The sequence below is a fragment of the Thermobia domestica genome, chromosome 7, assembly GCF_964235325.1.
Source record: "Thermobia domestica chromosome 7, izTheDome1.hap1.1, whole genome shotgun sequence".
Lineage (NCBI taxonomy): Eukaryota > Metazoa > Arthropoda > Insecta > Zygentoma > Lepismatidae > Thermobia > Thermobia domestica.
Genome location: NC_137460.1, coordinates 36159075 through 36186594, shown reverse-complemented (window position 1 = coordinate 36186594; position 27520 = coordinate 36159075). Strand labels below are relative to the sequence as shown.

Below are 27520 nucleotides of genomic sequence, written 5' to 3'. Positions count from 1 at the left end.
CTTCTTTGTTTGTGTGGAGCATTGGGGATTCCTAACCCAGTCCACCTAGCTTGCTTCGGAGCTATGTTAAGATTCTGCTCCAGACTGCTCGGGCTTTGGTTTACCTTTCTCTACTTTATATTAGAGAAGTTACATCATTGTAATTATTTCTGTAAAATACTGTTTATAGAGTATTTTACAAGAAAAACTGGTAATGGGAAACGATTCTGGACTGAAATTTGCTCTATCTATGCTCTACCTACTCTTGCACAAATAGAACTTTAATATCGTCGATCCAATGCCAAAACCGCGAATGTGCTGAATTTGATTCTGAGTTATAAGAATTTTAATATTCAACTTACTCCGAAAAATCAGTATATAGACTTAGGTACATGTTTTAGGAATTGACGATAATTTCTAATATACTCATATTTCACAAATGGAACTTTGATATTGGAATCTGTGTGCCCCAAATAACATAAAACTGAGCTTAGGTGAAAATAGCAACATTTGCACCTTCGCGGTTTTGGCATTGGACCGACGATATATTAAATTAATTATTTAATTCCCATTCTTGCAACAGATTCTTCAATAATACTTCATAATATAAAAGTGAAATAATTACAAAAATAGAAGAAGCATTTCAGAAATAAAATTGCATACCTGTTTGGAGAGGCTTTAAGTTTCTTATGTAAAAAATTATTTGAATACATAAGAATTCTTTGGCATGCTCTTTCACATAATCTAAGTTCTTCTCTTAAGTATTTTCTATTTGTTAAAACAAAATCTTCAAATATTTTACTTCTTCTTCTTACAAATCCACGAGGCACCTGAGGTTTGCTTTTACAATCCTTCTCCACGTTTACTTTCTCTTCTGCTCTCTTCTCGCCCTGCAAATACAAGGAATAATAATAATAATAATAATAATAATAATAATAATAATAATAATAATAATAATAATAATAATAATAATAATAATAAACTGGCGTTTCAAGCTTTGCTGGAACTTAGCTTGAGGTGCAATAAGGAATGTGTAGACTTGTTGAAAAGAATTTGGTCACCAATCTCTCCTTAGAAGCCGGCCATATTATCTCAACCGCTTCCTTGAAATGAAGATATCAATTGGCCGCAGCATTCGTTTGGTTTAATTCTATCTAAGAAATGTATTTCCCCTTCGAAGAGAGCTAGGTGATCAAGTTTCTTTAGAACGAAACTGTACATAGGAGGATAAGAATAACCACAGGCGAAATTATTCTTTATTCTAACTTAAGTGAAAAACTCTTTGAAATGTAATACAATAATAACACGTAAGATGAACTCGAGAGCTCAGAAGTTATGTGTCTCTCGCATACTACCTGCCATATTGTTTCTTCTTATCGAGTGTTCGTACAGTTATTTATATGCGATATCATAAGTAAAAGGACAACAATTAATATTGTTACTGTTTATTAAAAATCAAAACTTGTTCACTTTTATCGAACGTCGCGGCATTTCAGAAGGGGTTGACCTTACTAATCTACTCATTCCTGACTTTTAGTGCTGAAGATACCTTTTTCCTGCATACCAGAAGAAAAACAAATATCAAATGAGCAAGCATTAATTCAAGAAATATACCCAGAGTAGTAAAATACTTCGGGATGAATGAAATCAAGAAATATGGCAAGTTCTTTTTAGACATCAAGACCCACTGCAAAGGTAAACAAATTTTGATTTTTAACAAAAAAAAAAAAAAAGTATGTTGAAGTGCATATTTAACCCTTTCTGACCGTGTGATTCCATTTGAAATCACAAGCTTCCTTGGCTTTCGTAGCACATGTATCGTGCCGAATGATTCCAAGTTGTCTCATACGTTGTAGTTATAGCGCCCTGGCAATATATAATTTTGAGGGAAAAAAATTGTTTTCTTACTTCCTTAGACTTAAATATATAATTCATCGAAGTAAAAAATTCCTTCATTTCCAAAACATAATTCAGATCAGAAAGGGTTAATACATTAGTATTATACTCAGATTGAATTTAAATTTTGTCAAAATAATCACATATCTAAAGCAAATAAATAAATAAATATTAACTATATGAGAAAATGCGATCGGTAGATCAATCAAAATAAAAACTATTTACAAATTCTTTGAAATGAAGAAAAAATTTTACAAATATTTTCGAGTACATCACAGATATAAAGTTCCGTCAAAAATTACATAATAATTCCAACGCAACGCACATTGGTTACGGTTTTGATTTGTGTTTAATGAATTTTACTACATATAATAAGAAATCTTTCAAAGATGCATCACATTTGCGATTTTGCGCGATGAAGTAACTTATCGTTTTCCTTTCAGTTGTTTTGACAGGTCTGCAAGAGAGTGCTATACTCTACCATTTAAGAGGTTTGCTTTGTGGTACCAACATAATTATGTTTGCAGTTGTACAGTTCGCAGCAAAAAACCTGCAACATGAGCATGTAAGTTTATTGTGAAACTACGCCTAACAGCCAAGGAAATCAACATTTGGTCTGAGTAGCACGAATCACACTAGGAGAAACCTCGTCGTCCTCCCGTGTACACTTATTTTGGAGCAAAAGACTTCGTCCTTTCGCAATAAACTTATATGCTCATGTTGCAGATTTTTTGCTGCGGACTGTACACAAACTCCTCGAAATTACTGAAAGTAAGTTTCTTCTTACTCTACAGAATTTGTAAGAACTTAAGTTCTTTTGCTACCGCATGTATTACCAAAATAAACAAATAAATGAAAAATTAAACAATATCTAGATGAAATAACAGAAAAATCTGGTCATTGGATGGAACTAAAAGAATTATCTGGTTGGTAATTAGGTTAACAAATTAACTGCTCAGCAAACAAATATAAGCGGCGAGTTCCAGTCAGTCCAACAGCCTCATTTTCCTCTATTATGTCACATTGTTTTCTGTCTAGTGGTAATTATAGTGTATGCCAAACAACTGAAATAAGCAGTACCTCCTTTCGATCCAAGAGAAAGCTCTTCTGTTGACTTAGTTTCTTAGCATCTTTTAAGAACTGCAAGAGAAGGCGAGCTCTTTCCCTGTAGCCTTCGGGATCACCTTCAAAGTAAAAGATAAAGAAAAGATTCAGATATTGTTTACTTTTAGAACAAAAAGAATATTCGTATGAAAATCCTTACATCTACATTTGAACTTTGATAAGTAATTACTAGGGTCCGGATTTTTTAAAAATGCATATGCGAATGTCCAAATGCATATTTTGAAAGTTAGTGCATATTCTACGGGTAAAAGCATATTTTTGCATATATATCTTCAAGGTTTACGTCCCTCGGTTACGCCGGCTAGGCTTAAGGAGGCGGTTATGATGAGAAATGAATGGCGCAATGAAGAAAGTGGGAGGAAACGGGAGAACCCTGAGAAAACTCACGCACACGGTGTTTTATCTACCACAAAGCTCACTTGGCGCGAGTTGGTATAGAACCAAGAACCCCATAAACCAGAGGTGAACACTCTACCACTAAGGCACCGCCGCCCCCATTTTTTTTTATTATTATTATTTTTAGATATAATGAAGTTACGAATCATTTTTCACATTTTTAACGCCCTGAATCGGTAGTTTCGTGTGAACTGGACACTCCTTAAGAAAGTATTTTTGCTATCCTCTGAACGGGAATAATAATTTCTGTCACTGTCTTTCAAAAAAACTCTTTACGATCACAATTAATGGGATACTCTATCCTAGCATATTTTTCAAACCAAAATGAAATGAAATCTTTAAGTTTTACGTCCCGCGGTTATGCCGGTTAGGCTAAAGGAGACGGTGATGATGAGGAATGAATGAAATGGTGGAATGATGAAAATGGGAGGAAACGGGAGAACCCCGAGAAAACCCACGCACACGGTGTTTGTATTTTTCAAACCAAGTAAACCTCAGGACGATGACTATTAGGAGATATCTGTGAGGCTAATGACAACTTTCATCAATTACCAAACAACACATAAATCAAATTTATCCAAAATCTATCCCTTATTCAGTTTAGCAAGTGCTTATGTGCACCAGTTTGTGTTTCATATATTCCTGAATTTGTGCTGTAAAATTACTACTATAAACTCATTCTACTATAAACTACTATTACTACTATAAACGTGAATATTCATTCTGCGCATGGTATACAAGAAAGAGAATCTAAAATCAACAAGCTTTTTCTTAAGTTCATATTACAGGATGTTTAAAAAAGAAAGACCTGATTTTAAAAATCCGTATGTACTGATAAAAACACACTACGAAAATGGGATGAACTGCAAAATACTCACAAATCTTCAAGTTTTAGCTATGCTATTACAAATGCTCTACGTGTCCACCACCAGCAGCACGAACAACATCTACATCCAACAACATCTAGCATTTCATCAGAAATGCGAGGCCGACCTTTGCACAATCCTGTCTCTTCAAATTGGCGACACCAACGACGAATGTTTTTGGGCGCAGGCTGATCAACGCTAAAACGCCGACGAAAAACACGCTGGACCGAAATCACTGACTCAGTCTTTGCAAACTGCAGCACGCAAAATGCCTTCTGTTGAGCGGAAGCAATCCTACTTATGACTGACTGCAAACTGAGAAGACGCAGTGATATCTAACGGCGATTTTCTGAAACTCTAAGCCACACCCATTCAAACAACACTCATTTCCTTGCCGGCACGTCCCATGTGCCATAATTATTACCGTCCAAAATTAGTCATTCTTTTTGAAACACGGTGTATTTTATTTATACTGTATATCTTCTACCTTTCTAGTATATATTTTCAGATTTTTTACTGCATTCAAATCCGAGCTCTAGTAATTTCTTACAGAAACGAAGTTAAGGGTCTTCGTTGCGCTCAGCAACACTTTTTGAATCTTAGTAATTAATTTAAAGAACTAACAATTGTTTTCAAGACCTCTAATATGCGGAAAATTTTATTTCTTGAAAACTATGACATAATAAATTGTGCACCCTGATTTCTGACCCATGTGAAAAGGTCTGGAAACAGTTTATTTCATAGCATTTTGGAAGTATTGTATGGCCCATTTTCTAAACTTTTCGTGTGCTTTATTGTCTAGAAGTTCTTAATTAACATTCACAAATTGGGGAAGCTAAACAAGAGAATACACTAGAATACTGAATTATTACTATTTCATCAACAGCTCATACTGTCTTATCTTTTTATTACCCACCACCAATTACAGGGTGTAACGAATCTAGGTGTTGGAATCTTTCCTTCCAACGTTCATATCTTCTTAGATGGACAGGCTGCCTTTAGCACCATGAGGAGGAATAACAGGTCTGTGATGCCTTAGACGTTCTGGACCGCACGCGCGCCACACTGAAGGAATCAACGTGTCTTCCCTGACTGAAAAGTCCGGATAACCCACTGGAACCTCCTTTGTGCTAGGGATTGGGGCTTGCACTCATGTCCCACAAACGAGCGGTACATGGAATAATGGAATAGCACCTCGGTTCTATTTTGTTGGTTTACGAAAAAAAAAAAAATGAAATGAAATCTTTGAGTTTTACGTCCCACGGTTATGCCGGCTAGGCTAAAGGAGACGGTGATAATGAGTAATGAATGAAATGGTGGAATGAAGAAAGTGGGAGGAAACGGGAGAACCCCGAGGAAACCCACGCACACGGTGTTTGTCCACCACAAAGTTCACTTGGCGGGGGCTGGGATTGAACCCGGGACCCCAAACACCAGAGGTGAACGCTCTACCACTGAGCGACCGCGGCCCCCTTGGTTTACGGAACTCGAGATAATGCTTCATAGGGATAGACGGGAGCATTAGTACTGCGACATTAGGGGATGAAATTGTGAGATTTTTAAATCGTGTTATTTGCTGATAATTCAAGTTTTTGAAATAAAACCTAAAACAACAGACTGAGAAAAATTAGATCCTGATTTACGTCCTGTATATCTTTATTTTTGGCGTATTTTTTGATAATTTAAATATTTGTTTGTACCTTTTTAATAAAATACTGAGGTTTGGAATATAAGCTCGAGAACTAACCATTAAAATCAGGGGAAATAGCTCCCAACTACACTGCTCCCATTCGCATGTTTAAGTTTAATTTTAGACAGAAGATTTGTGCTTTACATTTCTTAATCCTTTTAACCGGTTTTTTTAACCTTTCCACATTCTCCTTCATGTTTTTAAATCCTCTTTGAATTTTAAGTAAGCTGATGATGGAGGAAGGTTCTTGCGAAAGCGCATCTTACATGAAGAAAACTTTGCTGTTTTTGTGGTGAGTATTAGCCTTCTCGTTTGTTTATTAAATATTATCACCACTCGCAATATTGTGATATTGAACAGACATAGTTCGAACTGTTAAGTGTTAAATACTATTTAGTGTTTTATGGACACTTGGAGTGTTTCGTTAGTACAGGATTAAAATCTTTATAATATCTCAGTGATTTCTTCCAGTTTGCAATAGGAGTGTTCGCGTTCATGGCCCCAGCGAGGGCTGAAATATCAAATATTACGTTTTAACAAGGATACAATAGCACCGGATGCAAAATATGTTCTTTCTCTGTGTTAAATATGCAACCTAGAGCATCTACAAGTTATTTATTAATGGCAATTATATGTTTACACTCAGAAATACAAATATTTCGTTGCTCAACAGAATACACATTTTAAATGTTCCTTTTTCTTCTTTAGTGGTTGCTGGCCGGTGATAGCAAAGATATCAATGACATTATTTCAACTTCTGTCCAGAATGTACATGTCCAAATTTAATTTTAGTCCCCTCGTTCGAATGCAAACTATCATGTATGCCTGGATGTCCTGTGTTTCTACGAATGATTATTTTTTGATCAATTTCATTTTATCAATGTTATACACTGAGTCTTTCAGATATTTTAAATGACTTGATAGTGGGGAGAAGTTTCCAGGATGCATAATTGGGAAGCATTAGTGCCCCCCCCCCCCCTAAAAAAAACATCGAGAAAAATTCAACAGGTTTATAAAAGTTTCTTCACCAATCCGCTTGAGTTCACATGTTCTATGAAATGCCATGTACACTCATGTCCAAAATGATTGTCGCATATCTATAACTGTCTTCATGTAAGAATATAATTTGCTAATGATTTTGCAGGGTACTTTTAATACTGATATTATGTGTACAATCGGGAAATGTATATTTGTGGTAAATTTCATAGGAAAAGAATCATAAATACGAAAATTAAAATGAGTAAAATAAAAAGTTGCTAAATGAACAAGAAAATTTTATTTTCGTTTTATTAGTTCTTATTTACTGCTGTTTTGACATGAAATTTGCCACATACATGTTTTTGCCGATTATACACATACTAACATTATAAGAAATACCGGTCGAATTCGTTATCAAATTATATTCCTACAACAACATATTTATAGACATGCGACAATAACTTTGGACATGAGTGTATATGCCAAAAGAACTTATGATAAAGAGGAACACACTCACTAGGATGAAAGAACACATCCGGTATACCAAATACAACGATGCCCCAACATCGGGCCTTTTGAAACATCGGCAAGACTTCATAATATTGATAAAGTGAATTTGATAAAAAGACCATCGTTAGTAGAAAGATGGGTACATGCAACAATTTGCACTCAACAATATCATCACTGACACTACCGTCGCAACCAACAGCTGACGACGAAGAACAACGAAGATTTACGGGAAGCATTTTGTGGAGCGAAGAAATGCTTTTATTTATAAGTGTAAACATGTGCTATTTCCATACTGCCTATCCCTATCAAAATACTGTTCCTTATTGAAGTGTTGAAAATGCTGTCAGCTAAAATTAGATGTTTAATATATATATATATATATATATATATATATATATATATATATAGGGTGGATATATATATGTAACTCCACCGACAAACTTTGGGAGGTGACTCCTTATATGAAATGAAAGAAAAAAGTTCTGATAAACATAGGTCGAAAAACGTCTCCTTTAAGAGTTATGAGCCGCCGAAAATTCGAAATATTATGTTTCGAAACGCCCTACCTTAGAAACTATAGGACCTATCCCAAGCGGTTTAAGGAATTACACAGGAACTAGTGTGCGATTTATCTAAATATCCATGTTTTAACATCCTCCGTTATCGGCGAAACGAACGCGCCATTAGTACTTAAAGGAGTATCACTATACCTCAACTTTCTTTTTACAGTTCGTTTCGCCGATAACGGACCACGGTAGAACATGGATATTTAGATAGAGCGCATACTAGTTACTTTGTAATTCCTTAAACCGCTTGGGATCGGTCCTGTAGTTTCTAAGGCAGAGCGTTTCGAAACGTGAATTTTCGGCAGCTCATAACTCTAAAAGGAGACGTTTTTCGTCCCATGTTTATTAGCACTTTTTTCATTCATTTCAAATAAGGAATCACCTCCCAAAGTTTGTCGGTGGAGTTACCTACCACCCTGTATATATATATTTAACGATCTACAAAAATTTGGTGAAGTGAAAGTGAGTACACTGAAGTTTATTTGATAAAATTGCTCTTCAAGCATTCATATTACAGTAGATTAATATTGCAAAATTTGTTATTCATTGATTTATAAAACATGAATTTCCTTTTGGGGATTAGCATAATATGGGGTATAGCTTACGTATTATTTATACTCACCATTTCCAATGATATATCTCTGTAAGCAACTGCATGCTTTAATCTTGAACGCAGGGCAATATAATCTCTCAGCATCTGGATCATGTAAAGCTTTAGCCAACGACACGGCAAAGGAACAAGCTTCTGACAGATATTTTCTTTTATCCTCTTCAGATGGTATCACCTAAAAATTAATAAATAAAAAAAAATCATGTAAGATTCCGGAGATAGAAATTCACAAAAGTAGAATATTTTACACTTTTAAAGTATGACGTGATTGATGCCGAAATTAGGTACAGTAATAGTGATACTTCCAAAGAAGGTGTACGTTCAGTATTTTTATTTAACTGATTTCCATCGCAGCAAAGGTATATACTAATCATTTCCAACTGGATTATGTAATGTAACAGTTTGCTCCTCTTTTTAGTAAACTACACGGAGAGAACCAGGAGTAGACAGCCAGGCTGGCGTTCAAAATGGCAGTATTGGTGACAGTCTGTACATAGACTACTTGTGGATTAGTGACTACTTGTAGAATTCTTTATACTTTCCATCCTTTGCTCCATCTGTTCTACTGTTCCTTCGATTGTAATTACGTGATCCTCCATCATACTTCGGTCAGTTGAAACTGATTTCTGTGTACTCATACTATACATATTCTTTCTATATTATCTTCGCAACGATTCAACTAAACATGTTAACCATGGTCGGCTCTACCATATGTGCCACACATACATTTGCACCGAGCGGCAAAATGTCATAACTATATTATTTAAAATAAATAGTTCTTGTCGGAAACAGACTTCATGATGATGGTAGTTAAATTTACTAAGCTGACCTTCTATTTGAATACTAAATTCATAAATCATGTTTAGGATGCATTCATTAGTTTAAGGTCACATAGACAGTGCTACAGCAAATGGTCAAACAAATCCCAACATGAAGTGCTTCACTAACAGCTGGTGTATTGTTAGTTATCACAGTTTTGATATGAAAACTAGTCTCGTCTTGTCACAAACAAGTTCCTTATCATTGAAGGTGGAAACAAGTTTTTTTTTTTTTTTTTTTTTTTTAAATACATGTAGAAGGAAAATCAAGAAATAAAGATAAAAGAACTAGATGCACTGGAAATGCAAACTGATATATTGACACTAGAGCTTAATATTGACTCTAGAAGAAGAATTACCATATTTCCTCTGCAAATATGTTTGCTTTATCTTTCACTAACATGATAGATTATCATTTCGTCGCATGAGAACCAGAGGAACGTAACTCCAAAAATGCAGTTTACGTTTTCTTCATGTTTGAACACAATTTTGAAAGCCCCACTTGGTGTAAATGGAACGTAACGCCATCTGTTCTCCTTGTCGGTCATCTGTTGTAATGTAGCTCAATTACCATCTTAATAAAAACATATCTTTCTAAGAAAATAATACTTTTGTCCTCTCGCCTGTAAATCTACGAAAATGGAGTTACATTCGTCTGGTTCTCATGCGACGATTTGCAGAAAGAAAGAAAAAAAACACAGACGAGACTGTACTTGTAGTGTTTAGGCCTTTCTGAGTGCGACAGCTCTTTCCCTCCCCTTCATTGTTCATAATGGAGTAGCATACTTAATTCGTGGCTTTTAAGATTTGTTCTATCTAGAGAAAGATGGGAGAGTGGAGGAATGATGCCATTGCACGGGGTGGCAAATTGCCTAGCAAAGTGCCTCTGATATTAACACGTTCAGAAATTCTTACAATTATTTTAGTTACAGATAACTGTAATTCCTGAAAGCACCTTGCATTATCTAGCTTTCGGCTCTCCCCTGAAGCCTTGATCACGAAGTTTAAGAACAGAAGAATGAATAATAAAAACAGTAGGAAAGTAAAAGGGGCGGACTCACCAAGATCGAGCAGCACGAAAAAGTGTCTTGTCCAAACTTCTGATTACTTATCTAATGGTGAAACAGCATATTACAACATGGCGGGTTCAATTTGTCAGCTGCCAACTTATATTAGTGTTTTTATTTCTATGCCAATGTTATTTGTATTTCTCAATTATCACCTCTTATCCCTTACTCAACCATCCCTCATCTAACTTAAACAAATAAATAAGTCTCTCGAAAACGAGTCCCTCAATTTTCCTTTTAGCCCCGAATGAAATTCTTGAATCGTCAATATTGTTGTGTTTCTTTCAAATGTTTCGACAGTCCTGAAACCGGGTGTTCTGCTTTGGTATTTCTAAGATGTTCTTTAATCCGTATTTTGAAGTTTCTCTTTGTCATATCTAAATACTCCTCTTTGGTAACTGCATTTTCTTTCATAAACACCTCATTTTTCGCTGCGATCAGTGAAGTAGCTCTTAAACTGAGTAAAATTTCTTTCCAAATGTTTAACGAGGGAGGGGGGGGGGGGTAAAGCGGGTACGGAAGCCATATTGTGTAAAGATCATATTTAATGCAGCTGTCAACCTGGGAAACAGAGGTAGACCAACCCACTTCATGTCTGTGGTTTCGGTTTCAGGACTATTGGAAGTGCGGAACACAAAACTCTTTTAATTTGATCATACGAATTTGATACAATGGACTTTGGATACCTATTCATACTACCTCGCTTCAGCAAGTAGTCAATCTTCTTTTGTAATTCGGACTCCAATGAACAAGTCGTATGCCATACAGAAAAAAGTTCTTCCTAGTGTTTGCATTGGTAACTGGCAAATGTGCAGATCTATAATGAATATGTTGTGTTCTGTCGCATAATTTTTATCCATATTTATCGCACTTAAATTGAATTTAGACTTTCTTGTCCTGATATAATGATTCATATAACGTCCCTTCTATTAAAGACATTGTTTGGTAGATAATCTCGACATTCTTAATCCTGTCGTTAGACATCCCTCAATGTTTCGACAACCAAGAATGCCGAACCCTGATTCTTAGAATGTCTTATGTATTCCTTAACTCTGGTATTAATGTTCGTTTCAGTTTTAACAGTGCATAACTACCATATTGATAGGTGCTTCATAACTATAGTTCTGCATGGGCAGATTTATTGACCAAATTTACTTCTAAAATTCAGTAGGTTAATCTTCAGTATTAAGTACTAATTTATATAGTTAGCTAACATTGAAGCCATATTATTAGCTACATACTTCAAAACAAATGACACCTTTGGATAAAAAAGTTTTTCAATGTATTACTCGATAAATATGTATAGGCATAATCAGATTAGTTTTATTATTAAGTACTTTTCTTTACATAATATTTTATTTCTTGTAAGGATCCGAGTCACGAACAGTGGTGTCATTCAACCAGTTCGCACGAACCAGTTGTAAATATTCCATAGGTTTCCGGAGATGGTTGTTAAAGTTATTGGTATGTTTTTAAGAAAATATTTACTAGTGACGGCAAAAATTTATAATTGAAACGTTTGATACTATTTTAGCATTATGATTATCATGTGGGAAACCTAAATATTTCAATAAGGTTTCACTTCGTAAATTTACAGAGTTACACACTCACAACGTAGCATTGGACAGTTTTATGAGACGCATAGAAACTAGTAAGTAAATGGGTATTTTCAAACTACTGGCCACATTCTAACTTACTGTTTATGCTTAAAATAGAACAAACCTTTTTCGGTCTTTGTTTTTGTGGCCGATCCATTGCTAATCCGCAAGCATTGCATAGTATTAGCAGCTTATTTGTAATAGGATCCACTCTTTTACGCGGCAGTGGCTTTTTCCATTTCTTACTCTGTGGTTTTCGCACTTTCCCAGGATTGATGATGTACGGCGATTTACACTTGTCACAGCAAAAACTTTCTCCATTTGGACCAACATCGGCAGAAACACTGTCCTTAGATGACCCTGAAATAAGAAGACTATTATAAAACTAAATGCTTGGACTAAAGACTAAACGGTATTATAAAACCGTTGAAAACGACGTGCGTAATTGGATGTGACACTTATCTAAACATCTTTTTTTTCTTTTTTTTAATAAAGTTCTTTGAAAAATTTTCAATCCCTTGGTAACTTTGTTTCTAATTGTTCGAAATATGACCTAGTACTCGACATTTGGGTATTTCGAATACGCATTACCATGACCATCTCGCTTGCATTATTACTATTGTTCAACCCTCCCAAATTTGGTTGACTTTTGATGTTTGTGACACTGTGGCGTCTTTAGTTTGCAACACTGAATAATAAATGTGGTATTGTAAGTTTTATTTTATATGTAGATTTGAAGTATGTAATACGAGGAGCAGTCAAAAACTTCCTGGAATTCTGTTGTAGCTCTTTATAAAAGCAGACATTTACTTAAATGCCTTCAAAGAAGGCATCTTCGGAACACACACACATTGCTGGAAACACCGACGGAAGTCCTATTTTGGTGTATTTTGAAGTTTAGCCGTTGCGTTGGTTTTCTCTCTTCTACTGTAGCGAAGTGGGTACTTTTAAAGTCATGTTTAGCTTTGAGAAGAGCTCAAAAATCCGATAGTGCTAAACTATTTTTTAAGTTTTCAAAGACTCTGAACAAGATTTCCCCAGTCTGCACATGAACTTGATATTTGTGCGTTGCTCGAATTGCGACATTGCGCCAACTGACCACTACATACTACTCGTGCCTATTATGGCCTGTTCAATTCGAATTCAAACTTAAACAGCCTACAGACTGTACTGTCAGGGTGTCTACTAAAATTCCAAAATGAAGTTTTGTGAGTTTTTCGTGACCTTTCCTTTACCAAGCCATAAAATTTCGTAACATTCTCAAGATCAAATTTGGGTGCGAATTAGGCCGAATTTTCATGCAACAGAAGCGTGCCTTTTTTGACTTGGTAGCATCTAAAGCCGACCACAGACATTTTTGGTGGTGTATTTTGACGTTTTAAAGAACAAAATTTTCCAATTTGTACTTATATTTGTACAGATAAAAAAAAATCGTGACCCAAAAGTTAAATTTCGTGACTTTTTCTTGACTTTCATGACCGTTTTCTGATTTCGTGACCGATAGACATCCTGACTGTACCAGATTCATTGTGATTACATCACAAATGACAAAACTACAACAACATTCCGGAAACGTTTTGACTGCCCGTCGAAACCTGACGTTGTGCTATTTGCAAAATACAAATTTATGTTGGACTGGGAACACTGTTATCCTTGTGGTATCACAGGATATACTATTCAACATACCCCTGCCGATATTTGCATGGCATAAAATTTCAGCGTTTTTTATTCTTTAGTTTAAAAACGATATTTAAATACATAATGCTCACAGATACGGATAACAACTATATTTATTCTTAATAAAAAATGCATTTTACATTTAATTTGCCATACCTTTCTGAAAACTTGTAGAATAATTCATCTTCCTAGTCATAGAATACGTCTACGTCTAGGTTAAGTTTATTACTAAATCTTTACGTTACTTTTGTCAAATGGTAATTATACCTATTAAACAACAATTATATTATAGAGCACCACATACAATCTTACTATATCTAAGTATATTATTCTTCACAATAAATAAATAAATAAATAAACAGACATCGCTATAACATCACACATTTCAAACTAGGAGGGTATTTCCAAAATTTTCCGGCAAAACAAAATATTGCGCCATTGGTAATAAGCCGTTCATGGCACATAGTGATATCTATGAGAGAAATAATGTATCAGATTCAACTGTCTAGCTGCGTCCTTTCGTTGGAGACAATAATTTGAATCTGTCAATGCAGGTTGAACTAGCATACTGAATGAAAATGCTCGAAGTTCTAAGAAATTCAGGCCCTTGCTGTAAGAACTGATAGCCATTGCACGACCGGAATACTTTGACCAATTTAAACAATTCTTTTTTTCTAGATCATTATCGGTTTGAGTAAGATTCGACTACCTATTCATTTAAATATTGGCAAGTTAAATAAGATTAAAAAGTATCGCAGTAATGTGAATTCTTCCAAATTCGGTAAATTTTAGAGCACATGCACGACTGGAAAATATAAACCGATTTTATTTTTTAATTCGTTTTTAGATTTTTAAAATTCGTTTTTAGTCTCCCTAATTCGCAACTTTTTTTCCGCGGTATTACAACTTTAAAGAATAAGTTTGCATTTTTCCCGGATAGTCGTGCCTACAGGCGGATTTTAGAGTGGAAGTTGGAGCAATGAGATTGGGGGTCAATTTTTCATTGGAAGACACGTTAAAACTTCAATTATACCGTAAAATGATGCTTTTAAGAACCAGAAAAAGTTACGAAATTGAATAAAATTTAGCTTATAAAACAAATTATGTTAGTTGTCAAAACCAATTCCGGTCTCCTCTACTACTTTTTTGGGGAAATTGTGGCACGCAACTGGGAAGGATGGGAACCGCTAAGTATTAAATTCCTGTTTCGCCAAAAGTTATTATTATTTTGTTATTTCAATATTGTACTTTACAGTCCGGCTCAAACCTCTTGACGTTTGACGAAAGCCAATGGCGCATAAGAGCGACGTTGTCGGATTTAATTTCCTTTCGTGTACAAGTATAACGTGAAACGAAGATGGAAGAACGAAGTAAATGCTTCAAATCGAAAAGGTGAAAGAATAAACACTGGTTTAGATTGACTTGTATATGAAGAAACAATCTTATAATAATATAATGAAGCACTGTACGTAGAATCATGCTTTTCTTTTTAATTATTTAGAAAAGATTTTCTTTTTTCCTGAACATACACTACCATTCTATTAACAGACATTTTTGAGTGCAAATACTACTTCCCACAATATTTCTCCCAAGCATCGAGTATTAGAGAACTTCTCGTAACTCTCATTGGGTATTAAAAAACTTAAATGTCACGAGGTTTGAACCAGACGGTAGTAATTCGTGCATTTCACAGAGAAATATGCAACTTACAAATTCAAACATAGTGATATCGTGGAGTACAAACTTAAATCCGTTCCAGAACCGTGTTCGAGTTCCGAGTAAAGTTTTTCCCTTCAAAAATAATAGAAATTTGATTAATCCGTTCCTGGGTCCCACGAATGATTTTAACAATAAATACACTGGATTTTAAGGTAAAATATTAACAAATAATAATACTTTAATAACATCTTTTTAGGACTCTTAGCGAACTATAAGTTATTATTATATTTAAAAAAATAATACAAAGGCATAAAATTAGCACCAAAAAATCACATGAGATCCTTTCACTCTAGCTTTCGATAACAAACTGAACGAAAAATGTGGGGGAAACGTGCGCAAAAACGCACATAAAATACATGTTGGGCGTTCGGATTTCAGAGTAACAACCGTATTCCAAGTTGTTCGAATTCTGAGGCGCTTGGATTTCAAAGTAGCGTTCGTATTCCAAATTTTTCGAGTTCTGAGTGAGGCGTTCAGATTCCAGGGGCAATACTGTACGTAATATTATTATATATTTGTATTTGTACAGCTTTTAAAAATTCGACTGCTTCAGTTGGTTTTAGAACCACCACATGCCACTGAACGTTACAATACTTTCATATAGAAAGAAACAAAAGAAAATAATAATAAAAATCATGAGAAAATATACTAACGAATTAGGACTACTTACATTCACTGCCTTTCTTCTTATTAATGGGCCTCTTAAGCGTTTTCGCTCCTTTTCTTTTGTCCAGAGTTTTCTTACTTCCAGCAGGTAATTCTGGAGAAAATGGACGTTTCTCTTTTCGCTGCCGTCGTTCCACATTACTAGCATCTGTACCTGAGACCGTTTTAAGCTCCAATATATTCTGAAAAAAAGATACCAATTTATAATATACTTCATCATGACACTTTACATCGTGTAAAAAAATTTCAATAACTGGCTTCTTCCGAATTTCTTACATTCATATCATGCTTTCAATTCGTATTACGGAGCTTCTGTATAAGGTAAAGAGTTAGGTTTTTAAGGAAATGTAATAATAATAATAATAATAATAATAATAATAATAATAATAATAATAATAATAATAATAATAATAATAATAATAATAATAACAATGAGTGGGGCTTTCCTTGCTGTACTAATAAACATTACCTTTAATTCTTACCTTAAATAAAAACGTAGGTTTCTATTTAAGGTAAGAATTGGGTGCGTGTAAAAGTTCTACTCGATCTTGACACGATCGCGGACTACAATCTCACAGATGGTGCTGCCAGTGTGTAAATCGCTGGTCATGTAATCGAGGGAATCTTAAGGCAGCCTGTGGATCAAATTAGAAACAGATACGGAACACATTAAATATTGTATTTTGAGTTCGATTAAGGTAAACACTGCGGTTGCAACATTTGGAAAGTATATGGGGCATATACAGTTGACAATTAATCCATGTTATCGCTAGCTTCAAAACGTTCAGGACAGAAACAGAAGCTGTCAAGATTTCTACAATCTGATCGACCAACAGTGTTTCCGAAGAGAATCTTGAGCAAGGCATAAGAGCCGGGAGCTAACCGTAGCAGAATTAGCATACATCTTCCAAATACACAGATAACAATGGTTGGAAGAAGGCTCAAAGGTGTTGGGATTTACCACAGTTCGATCATTGGATTCCACATCAGCTAAGTTCAAATCAATAAGAAGGGCGAATCACGATCCATTTCCCTGCTTACACGATATAAAAGTAACAAGTTCTTTACACACATTAACAACTGGGTTATATAACGGATGGTAAAATGTCGCAGACTATCTGCCATTTCTGCGAATCGTCACCATCGACGTGCAACCCGAACTTCATCTGAGTGTGTGACGAGATGTCAAAGCAATAGTTCATTGGGGGGGGGGGGGGGTCCTGGTTCTTAATCAAACAATTAATGCCAATTTATGTTCTGAATAGCTGGACAGCTATGAGCAGCATTACAATCGATACGGCCAGATCATATACTGCTTTCATTACACGTCAAAAATTAATCAGGGTGTCACTTAAAATTCCAAAATGAAATTTCGTGACTTTTTCTTTACCAAACCATAAAATATCGTAACATTCTCAAGAAAGAATTTGGGTGCAAATTAGGCCGAATTTTCATGAATGTGATAGAAGCATCCTTTGCTTGCGATTTGGTAGTGTCTAAAGCCGACCACAGACATTTTTGGTGGTAAACTTTGACGTTTTATAGAACAAAAGTTTCCAGTCTATACGTAGTAGTTTTCATATTACTTTTCCAGTCTATACTTATTTTCCAGCCTATACTTAAATCTTCCTGTCTTTGTACAGCTTTTTAAAAAAAAAAAAAAATGAATAAATAAAATAAAATAAAAAAAAAAAAAATAAAAATCGTGACCAAAAAGCTAAATTTCTTGACTTTCATGGCCGTTTTCTGATTTCTTGACTTTCATGACCGTTTTCTGATTTCATGATTTTCGTGTTAATGTATTTATGTTCAAAGGACCTTCTTGTTTTCAGTTTAACGTCCAATGATAATGCAAAGTCTAAAAGAGCCGTTGATGATGATATGAATGAAAATGTGGAACGAACGAGGAAATGGGGAGAACCCCAAGAAAACCCACGCATATGGTGGTTATCAATTACAAATCCCACTTGATTAGAGCTGGAATCGAACCCGGGATCTCATGCACTAGAAGTAAGCGCTCTACAACTGAGCCACCACGGCCCTCTACACAAGTTTTAGACATTACAAATTGAACAGGTAAGTAAAGGAGGGAATTTTACTATCATTACTTTTAAAGATATATGCGTATGTTGGCTTTTAGCGACAGTTGCGAAAAATTTAATACGCGTGACGCAGAAAGAGAGTGCGCCGGGTGATGAAAGTTTAGAAATACTGATCTGGTGCATTCACTATGTCCACATATATAACATACTTTCCACAAATTAAATAGCTACAATTAATTGTCTTGCCTTTTCAAAAGGTTGGTGAAAATTTCCAAGTGCTACCGGTACTTTCTATCGCTTTCTTATGAGTCGAATATCAGAAGGAGATGATATCTTAAGTTATTGTGTTACAAATACGCAGTTACTATGGAGTATACAAGGTGGCCCATTTTAATCTTTCCACGGACATATCTCGAAAACGGTTGAACATAAATGAACCGAACGAAAACTCAAATAGAAAATGTCATGAGGCACATAAAATGGTGTTGTCGCAGTGCCCCCAGGCCCCAACTTCAAAATTTTAAATGGGAACATACGAGCGACTGATACTTCGTTCGATAGATACTTCAAACACCGTTTTCATTCTTTGGGCACTGAATGTTTTATCTGATGCAGGTACCATGTTTTGGTGGTCTTTTTGAAAACAGTGACTCATATGAACAATCTCTTGCCACAACGCTCTTTAGTTTTTAAAGATCTATGGACAGAGGTGTCACTCGCCCCATGTTTCCATTTAAAATTTTGAAGTTGGGCCCTGGCCCCCCAAGAAAGGCAGCCCTGGGAGGCACCGCGACATCATTCGACGTGCCCAATGCCATTTTCCAGTTTCACGTTTTGTTCTGTTCATTTATCTCCAACCACTTTCATATTAGTGGTACTGGACGTTTTATCTGATACAGGCATCAAGTCTTGGTAGCCATTTTAAATACAGCAGACGATATGGAGAATCTTCTGCCACAACTCTGTGTAGTGTTTGAAGATCTATCGAACGAGGTATCACTAGACCCATGTTTCCATTTAAAGTTTTAAATTTGGGCCCTGGCACTCCATGAATGGCGGCCCTGGAGGGCACCGCGACAACATCATTCGATGTCGCGGGTGCTCCATGGCATTTCCTATTTGAGTTTTTGTTCTCTTCATTTCTGTTCAACCGTTTTTGAGATATTTCCGTGGAAAGATTAAAATGGATCACCTGTATATTGTTAATATCAATATGTCCATCAACTATAATTAATTTGAGGTCTTAGATACTATTTTAATCTCTTACATGTACATCCATGTAATTAGATGAGAACTGACGCTAAAATTCTCATTCCATCTATGTATTTATCTCACACGAAGACTGTAGAATGTTGCATTAAAAACTAAGGCTATCGTTTGCAAAGCCACGATGCTTATGAGTAAACTTGTTTAAAGAGACCACCAAGAACCCATAATTTAATTATAGTCAAAGACTTATTCTATAAGTATCGATATTTGATGAATAACCGTACTGTTTCGACGAACGATTTTGTCTTTATCAACGGTGAAGAAAAATCTTACGCTGTAATAACATCATATCTTATACTGACAAATATAAACATCCTTAGCCTAACATTCGCTACTGGTAGCTACAGGATACATATTTAATATTGCAGATAAAAAATACCTTACTTGTGTCCGAGAAGACGTTGCTCTCTGGCAGAAAAGTACTTTTCAGCTCGCGTACAAAGTACAGTACTTTTATGTCCAATTGTTACGCTAACGTTCCGATGCGGAAAAAAAAAAATCATCTTGTACGAGTAACGAAAAATTAAAAAAAAAATTATCTCCCTACCGAAACTAACGCACATTTTGAAACAACAATTGTTCATTTTAACACCAAACTCAACCAACGGTAGTTTGAATACAATTGCATTACTTTGAATTCCTCTGTGGTAACTGATATAATCCGTAATCCCGCAACTAATTACTAGCCTATTTAGGTTTCAATAACATGCATGAGTGAAGTTTATGCTAGAAGATATGATGTGATTGCAGCGAAAGATCGTTGGTAAAGATGGAAGTCATCCGACGAAACAGTACGACGCTTAGAAGAAGTTTTTAACTGTAAGTTTATGAGTATGTAGCTTGACAAAATAATAATAATAATAATAATAATAATAATAATAATAATAATAATAATAATAATAATAATAATAATAAAATAATAAAAAATAAATTAAATAACAATAAAAATAAATAAATAAATAAAAATATTTTTAAAAAAACTTTCTAATTTCGTATAAACAACATACAGCACTTACAGTTGCCCCTTGTTGATGCCTTGTAGCACTTAAAGAACCAGATGATAATGTGTCCACATGACAAAATGGTCCCGTCTCCAAACCCTGTGACACTGCTGCGCTAGTAATGAATTCATTAATCTGTGATAACGAATCGCTTTCCAGGCTGTCTGTCTTCCACAGACGTTGTCCACTGCTCTGGCTCACTTCATGGATCGTATGCAGACCATAAGATGATTGTTGCTGATGGTTTATGTTGATTGATTGGCCACCTGATGGATGGTGAGTTGTTGCTCCATGACTTGTTATCACAGAACATGGCACTGCAAGATATAATCATTATAATCATCACAACATAGTTCTTATGAAATAATGATAGGGTAACGTTAATTTCTTGATGAAGTAAAAATTTCGGTTAAGTTCTCTCACACAACCAATATATAAGATCTTGGTATTTAATCGACTTCAAAAAGGAGTAAGTTATCAATTCGAATATATTCTTATTTAATTTAGTATATTTGCTGTGCGCATGTTTACGCGTAACTTAACATACGTGAACGGGAGTGAATCGATTTCTTTTCTTGAAAGCATACTTTCCAGGTGCTCCCACATAGTTCACCAGGATGTAATGATTGTCTCTGGAGCTAGAGAGGGCTGTGGTGACTCAGTGGTAAAGCGTTCACCTCTAGAGCATGGGGTCGTAGATTCGATCCGAGTTAGCAAGTGAACTTGGTGATGGACAAACACCGTGAGCGTGGGTTTTCTCGGGGCTGTCTCGTTTCCTCCCACTTTCTTCATTCCACCCTTTCATTCATTTCTCATCATCACCGTTTCCTTTAGCCTAGCCGGTATAACCGTGGGACGTAAAACTTAAAGATTTCATTCTTTTTGGAGCTAGACTATGCAATACCTCAATAGCTGTCATGCGAAAACTATAATTAACCTGCTTTAATACGCATATGTCCACGCATAACTTCGACTAGGTGCATTTAAAAAAAAAAAAAATAGTATTCTTCCTTTGTGGTCTCATCTAAGCTTCCTAATGATCTAGTAATAATCTCCGGAGCCATATCATGAAATTCCTCAATGGTTGACAGTGTTCATACTGTAACTGTGTGTATGATTACGTATAACTTCAGAGCCGTTTCAGGTCAAATCAACACAATTTGAAAATAAAATTTACCTTACCATCTCAGATTGTCATTAAATTTTGCACAAGGGTGTTAAGCAAAAAAAAAAAGTTAGAGAAATTGAAAAATTGTTACTGAATCTCAATGCACTTCCAGAGAAACAGCCTTATGGGAACTAGGATTATTAAAAGACTGGTGAAAATGAAAGTAGAAAGGATTAATCACAGCCAACTTAAAACATTTTTTGCATTACGCTACTTGGAATTGGTTCGTTTATTTTATAGTTTTCTTTCCTTTCTGGTTTTAAGTTTGGTAATTTTCTTTCAAATATAATGTATCACTATTTCACTATTCAGGTAACCGTTTAAAATTGTGGGTTCACTCGAGCAGAGGTTCTACCAAATAGAAAATATATAGGTAAAATACGATGTGAAACTTTTTCGTGAAGGAATGAGAGTGTGAATATAAGTAATTACTGTCAGTGCACAGCATACTGAAATTAATTTTGAATACTAGGAAAGTATTATACGTTTCCTCTTCCATCATCCTCGTTTACGCGTATACCACCCGTCGCTGACGTGCCTGCTCCCTACGTACGCACTCCCTCACTACGGTTCGGCTACCCTGCTGTGCTCCTGCCCCGATTCTGTCAGATAGCATTCGTGCTTTTTAGTAGACATCTAGCACAAGTTGGTTCGTTTTACGCACTAGTTTTTATGCCATACTTTCACACTATATTTATACTGATCCCTCCTGAAGTCAATCTCCAAGTAGTAGTGGAGCTCCTCATTTACTGAATGCTCTGCTAAAAGAAATACAAAGCTCTAACCTGACATGAAATGTAAGAAATGTCAAAATTTGATAGAACCGTCTGCTCGAATAATGCCAAAAATACTTATTTTAGCGAAATACCAACTAATAAACTTTACTCAAAAGTTTATTTGTACCATTTTCTTGTTGGCGATAGCTTCTCAATCTGGTAATCTTCTCTATATAATGTTTTTTACATAGTTCCCTATATGCCCTTTCGCAACTTAAACCTTAGGATTTATATTATATACGTAATATCAACAAATACAAAATTAATTTTACGCAAAGCTAAAAGCAACAGTAAGATTTAATTATCCATTCAAGCATTCACTATCCGCATTTTAGAATGTAACTTATACTTGAAATATATGCTTGCGTATAATTAAACAGTGCGTATAATTAAACAGAATAATTTCAAAATGAATTTAATTTGATCACCAATTTACTCTAAGGAGAATTCATAATCCATCACCACTTCAATAATACTTTTCATGTTGCTATAAAAGGAAGATACTCAACACTTACTACCAATTTCCTCCATGTCTTCGATAATACACGTAATTATCTCAATTTCTAAACAGTAAACTTATTCTTTCTGTTGACAACATAATGGAATTTCGACATTCCAGACTTGTCAACCATTTTGAATTGTTCTTCAGTGTATTATCCGTTCTGTTTCAGCCATTTATATTGCTTGACATCAATGGTGCCGCGGTTCCCTTTCACCTACGAACGTTCATTTAAGTGATTCAAGTAGATCATCTAATGCTTAAAAGCAAACATCTAATGTGTTTACATTTTAGAAATATTAAATTCTCATATAACTTATTTTGAAATGTTAATCAGGAGCATTTAGTATAGTTGCCATTAAAATAAAATGTCATTTACAGATAGATGTTCTATGTGCTAACGAAAAATATACATAAATGATAACTAAAAGGGTGAAATGGAGAAAAATTATGTTTTTTTTAATGTGATTCTTATTTAGAGCAATAATAACGTTTAAGATACTCATACTTGATTTGCTATCTTCAACTGTTACGAATACCGTTACAGAATGAGGCCCAATGACACCAATCTGCATGCGAGTTCTGTTCCTTCTTTGTTAAATTTTATAACATTTGACAATCGTATTGCGTAAGATAAATTAATATTTATAGTGTTCATTTCAAATAAATGTGGTGAATATCAATGAAGAAACTGAAGTAAAATGGAAGGAGATACACTTGTTTTACCAGAATTGAACTATGTGTGGGAGAAGCTTTGCTATGCTTTCCCAATTCTTGACGAAAAGGTAAATCCACAAAGATTATCGATGATGATTGAGAATATAAGAGTAAAATTGCGGTGCCATTCTAGTTGATGGGACCATAGATGTGCAAGATTGGGTAAAATTTATAGAAGAAATATCTCATGTAACTTCAAAAGAGAAATATATAAGGGCCTTGATGTTGCAGAGAAGGTCCAACATGTTAAGGGTTAGATTACAGAGTTCCCACCGACCTGGAAAACCTCAAAAACTCTCGGAATTTTAAGTACGAATTTTACGTCTCAGAACTCGCTTCTTTTTTGCTTTACCCATCTATTTGGTAGAGAATGGTTCATGAAATAAAGTTTGGAGTTAGTTCTAATTGCGGGCGCCAATATAAACCATGGGTTAAGTTCCAAATAATTTGCTAGTTTGTGTGCTTGATAATTAGATCCCGGATTTATATGCAAAATGTATGTTTATAGTAACATGCAGAAACGTATGGAAAATATATTTTTCTCTCGTACGGATTTGTAAGAATTCGTTTGAGACGCATATGATAACGCATATTTTGAGTGAATTTCGATGTGCATGCATATTTCGTAAATTTTGCAGGATACGGTACTGCATATTTCCGAATTTTATTGCTGCATATTAGCATATTTTAGAGTATATCACAAGATAGAATGTTATATTTAAAGTGAACTGAATCAGTTTATAAACTTAGATGTAGAATAAAATGTATAGAATAATACAATAAAATGTTGTATCCTAAATTAGTCCACCTGATTTGTCTTGCACACGGTCTTCATCGTGTAGTAGAAACTATCAGAAGGCAATATCGGAAAGGAGACACGCTTGTACCAAATGTAAAGAAAGTATTTGTGAAAGCTCCATCTCGCGTACGTATCTTTCACAAAGTTGCGAAAAATGTTCCAGTACCAGCTTTAACCCAATGGGGTTCCTGGCTAAAAGCTGTGTCTTATTATGCAAATAACTTAAATCAAGTAAAAACAGTTGTATACTCACTAAATCCCGATGATGCAGCCCCTATTTATTCACAAAAATGTTTACAAGTGGGAACACAACCACTTCTCGAGAATACCCGACAGTTGGAAAACTTCATGCAGCATTCACTCTGCTTGTTGGGCGAATTATCACAGACTTTGTCTAGTGAAATATTCACGGTGTTGCAAAAATAGCATCAGATAAACTTTGCCAAATATTACGCAAAAGTCCCAGGTAGAAAACAATCTGTGACATTCCAAATGTACTTAAGCTTGAAAATAAGGGCTGCAGGGAAGCAATGTTTCTCGTGGTCCAATTTACTAGATTCATGAAAAACCAGTGTGAACCAGTTTGCTTCCCTGCAGCCAAAATAAGGAATTGAAAGAGGACCTAACACACTAAGACAATTGGTGTTTTTCACATGCACCAGTGACTTCTGCTGATGCACTAAGGAACTTTTCGATCTACAAAACGTTACTTACTGATAAACGCAGAAGGTTTACAGAAGAAATCGTAAGAAAGGCGTACACAGTTAATTACAACAGATGCCATTAAAGTTAAGATACTTTTGTACAAGTATCTTATTTAAAATTCTACTTTCTTACTGTGCATTTCAGCGCATGTGTTAAATTTGCAGTATGTTTAGTACAAGGGGTCCAGAAGCACGTAAAAAACACAAAATTTACAGGAAAAATGAATGATGCAACTACTTAGACGTAACATAATGTAACCAAATCTAAACTGACCTAAGCTAACCTAAACTAACCTAATATTAGTAGAAATAAGCGAAATTCTATCTTTTTTTTTGAAAATTATGCGGAACCCCTACACTAATATAACATAAACTAAACTAACCTAACCTAACCCAAACTAAACTAACCGAATGTGAACAGAAATTACCAAAATTGTAACATTTTTAGAGAAAAGAGTGCTAAACATAGGTCTTAAATTTTTGCATGCATATCTCGGGTTTGGTTTGTGCATGGAAATCCGGGCTCTATTGATAATATATGAGGAGAGCGAGAGTTGTATATCAGGAAGAAATGGATAATTTGCTCATTTGTGTGCTGATAATATATACCGGTAAGGAGATTGAAAATTGTGTTTATTTGTTATGTAGGGCTATGAGTGGTTATAATCATGGAACTATTTGGTAAGCGGAGGGAACTTCTTCGCGCAAGGTTACGGAATGGTTGCATTGTGGGAAAATAAGAAGCATTTGTATTGTCAACATGGCTGCAATTATAAAAGACGTTGCGCTGGATGTGGATGAACAGTGATAGGATTTGTAAAGTAAAGCGTTGATAATGATAAAAACAGAAAAGAACGTGCCCAAGGGGGCTCTGATCCGCCTTCACTCGCTCACGCTCGCTCGGCAATACTATGTGAATTAATTATTAAACTTTGGTACAGAAAGGAACCAGCCCAGTTTCCAACCTATATGGGGGAACCTGTGTTCCAGAACCTTCCAAATGTAACCTAACCTTTCCCCCACCTCGCAAGGTAACGAAACCAAACAGAAAGTCAGTAAAGGAAATAAAAATTGAAAATTTTAAATTTCAATAGCTTTTATTACGCTTTCAGTGGAAAAACACACGGACGACCAACTTCGGAATAAATGTATTTTGTGAAGTAGGTAACCCCCCTCCCCGTAACTAGAATTTATCTCTAGTTTGTTCTGCAAAATTTCTCAACCTATATATATATACGTACACACACACACACACACACACACATATATATATATATATATATATATATATATATATATATATATATATATATATATATATATATATACACTCGTAGTTGATGAGAAACCCGTAGTCGGGAGAAGTATAAGCCTAACTGGTTTTTTACACTGCGTACAGACGTGCAGATTTATAAATTGTGAACTGGAAAGCGTGGTAGAGTCAAAGGAGTTTATGCTTGCCAATTAAGTGGGAGCCTTTGGTTAGGTATGGGCAGGATAGGTTGGATTAGTTTAGTTTCTGTTAGGTTCAATATACCTGGACCTACTCTGCTGCACTTAACTCTATATAAGTAATCAAATTATCGAACACGACAAGTTAGGCATACCATATTAAATAATTGTGGAAAAGTTATAATTATTTCATTAATTTCTTTCTTATTCATTATCTTCCAAGAGATTTGCGCTGGACATGACAATACCTCACTTAGCATAGATGAAATTCAGAGAGGTATCGAAGTAATGTTGAAAAAATTACAATTTTTCACTATTTGCTTGTAAATATAGCGCTCGAGCATATGCCATAAAACCTACAGTGTGCAATACAAATCAACTTGTGTTAAATGACAAGTAAAAAGCACAAATGCTTCGTAAACGAGTCAGGACAGGGCGAAGTTGGTTGGCCTACGCGGAATGCTTCCATGGGAAGCAGGCACGTCAGCAATGGTGGGTATTTACGTCAGCGAGGGTAGTGAAAACGTGGCAGTGATGCGAGTTCCTACAGCACTTGTATCGGTTTCACACTAGTAACGCTACACCTGTAAAGTAAAATGCAGCTTTTGTATACTGTAGCACGTATGAAGATTTTATACTAGTAATCCTATACTTGTAAACATTAAATAAAACTGTATTGTATGCCTATTGACCTGTACAGACTTTTGTTCGCTCTTCCGGAGTTTTTATATACAACACTGTACATTATTGTATGTCTCTCTAAGTTTTTATTTTATTTTATTTATTTTTTTCTATGTTATTTTTAAGCAGGAATTTTCATTTTCCTTGTTTTGAATGACGTAAGTGAAATTCTTTTTTTAATTTACACAGAGTATGTGATAGGCTTTGTTTTTGGCTTGGAGACATAAGCAATTTATAAGAGTGTTCGCTTG

At 35.1% G+C, this 27520-nt stretch overlaps 2 protein-coding genes across 4 annotated transcripts in view; one reads left to right on the top strand and one right to left on the bottom strand.

The window, feature by feature from the left end:
- The window catches only part of LOC145689150 (uncharacterized), a 50364-nt gene extending 27026 nt beyond the window's left edge, over nucleotides 1–23338 (bottom strand). Inside the window, exons 1-7 of the mRNA XM_081763282.1 lie at nucleotides 22933–23338; nucleotides 20489–20790; nucleotides 16166–16343; nucleotides 12224–12459; nucleotides 8629–8791; nucleotides 2956–3059; nucleotides 643–869 (exon numbers count right to left, since the gene is read on the bottom strand). Of these exons, the coding sequence (XP_081619408.1) occupies nucleotides 643–869; nucleotides 2956–3059; nucleotides 8629–8791; nucleotides 12224–12459; nucleotides 16166–16343; nucleotides 20489–20790; nucleotides 22933–22948 (1226 nt within the window). The 5' untranslated portion in view covers nucleotides 22949–23338. The remainder of the gene's footprint in view (nucleotides 1–642; nucleotides 870–2955; nucleotides 3060–8628; nucleotides 8792–12223; nucleotides 12460–16165; nucleotides 16344–20488; nucleotides 20791–22932) is intronic.
- Nucleotides 23339–23484: 146 nt separating this feature from the next.
- mr (anaphase promoting complex subunit morula) overlaps nucleotides 23485–27520 on the top strand; it is a 52751-nt gene continuing 48715 nt past the window's right edge. Inside the window, exon 1 of one of the 3 annotated variants that reach the window (XM_081764480.1) lies at nucleotides 23485–23701. In XM_081764480.1, coding sequence (XP_081620606.1) covers nucleotides 23618–23701 — 84 coding nt within the window. In that variant the 5' untranslated portion in view covers nucleotides 23485–23617. Of the gene's footprint in view, nucleotides 23702–23779; nucleotides 23796–27520 lie in introns of those variants that run through there. The other 2 variants (XM_081764479.1, XM_081764481.1) reach the window with 2 other exon arrangements.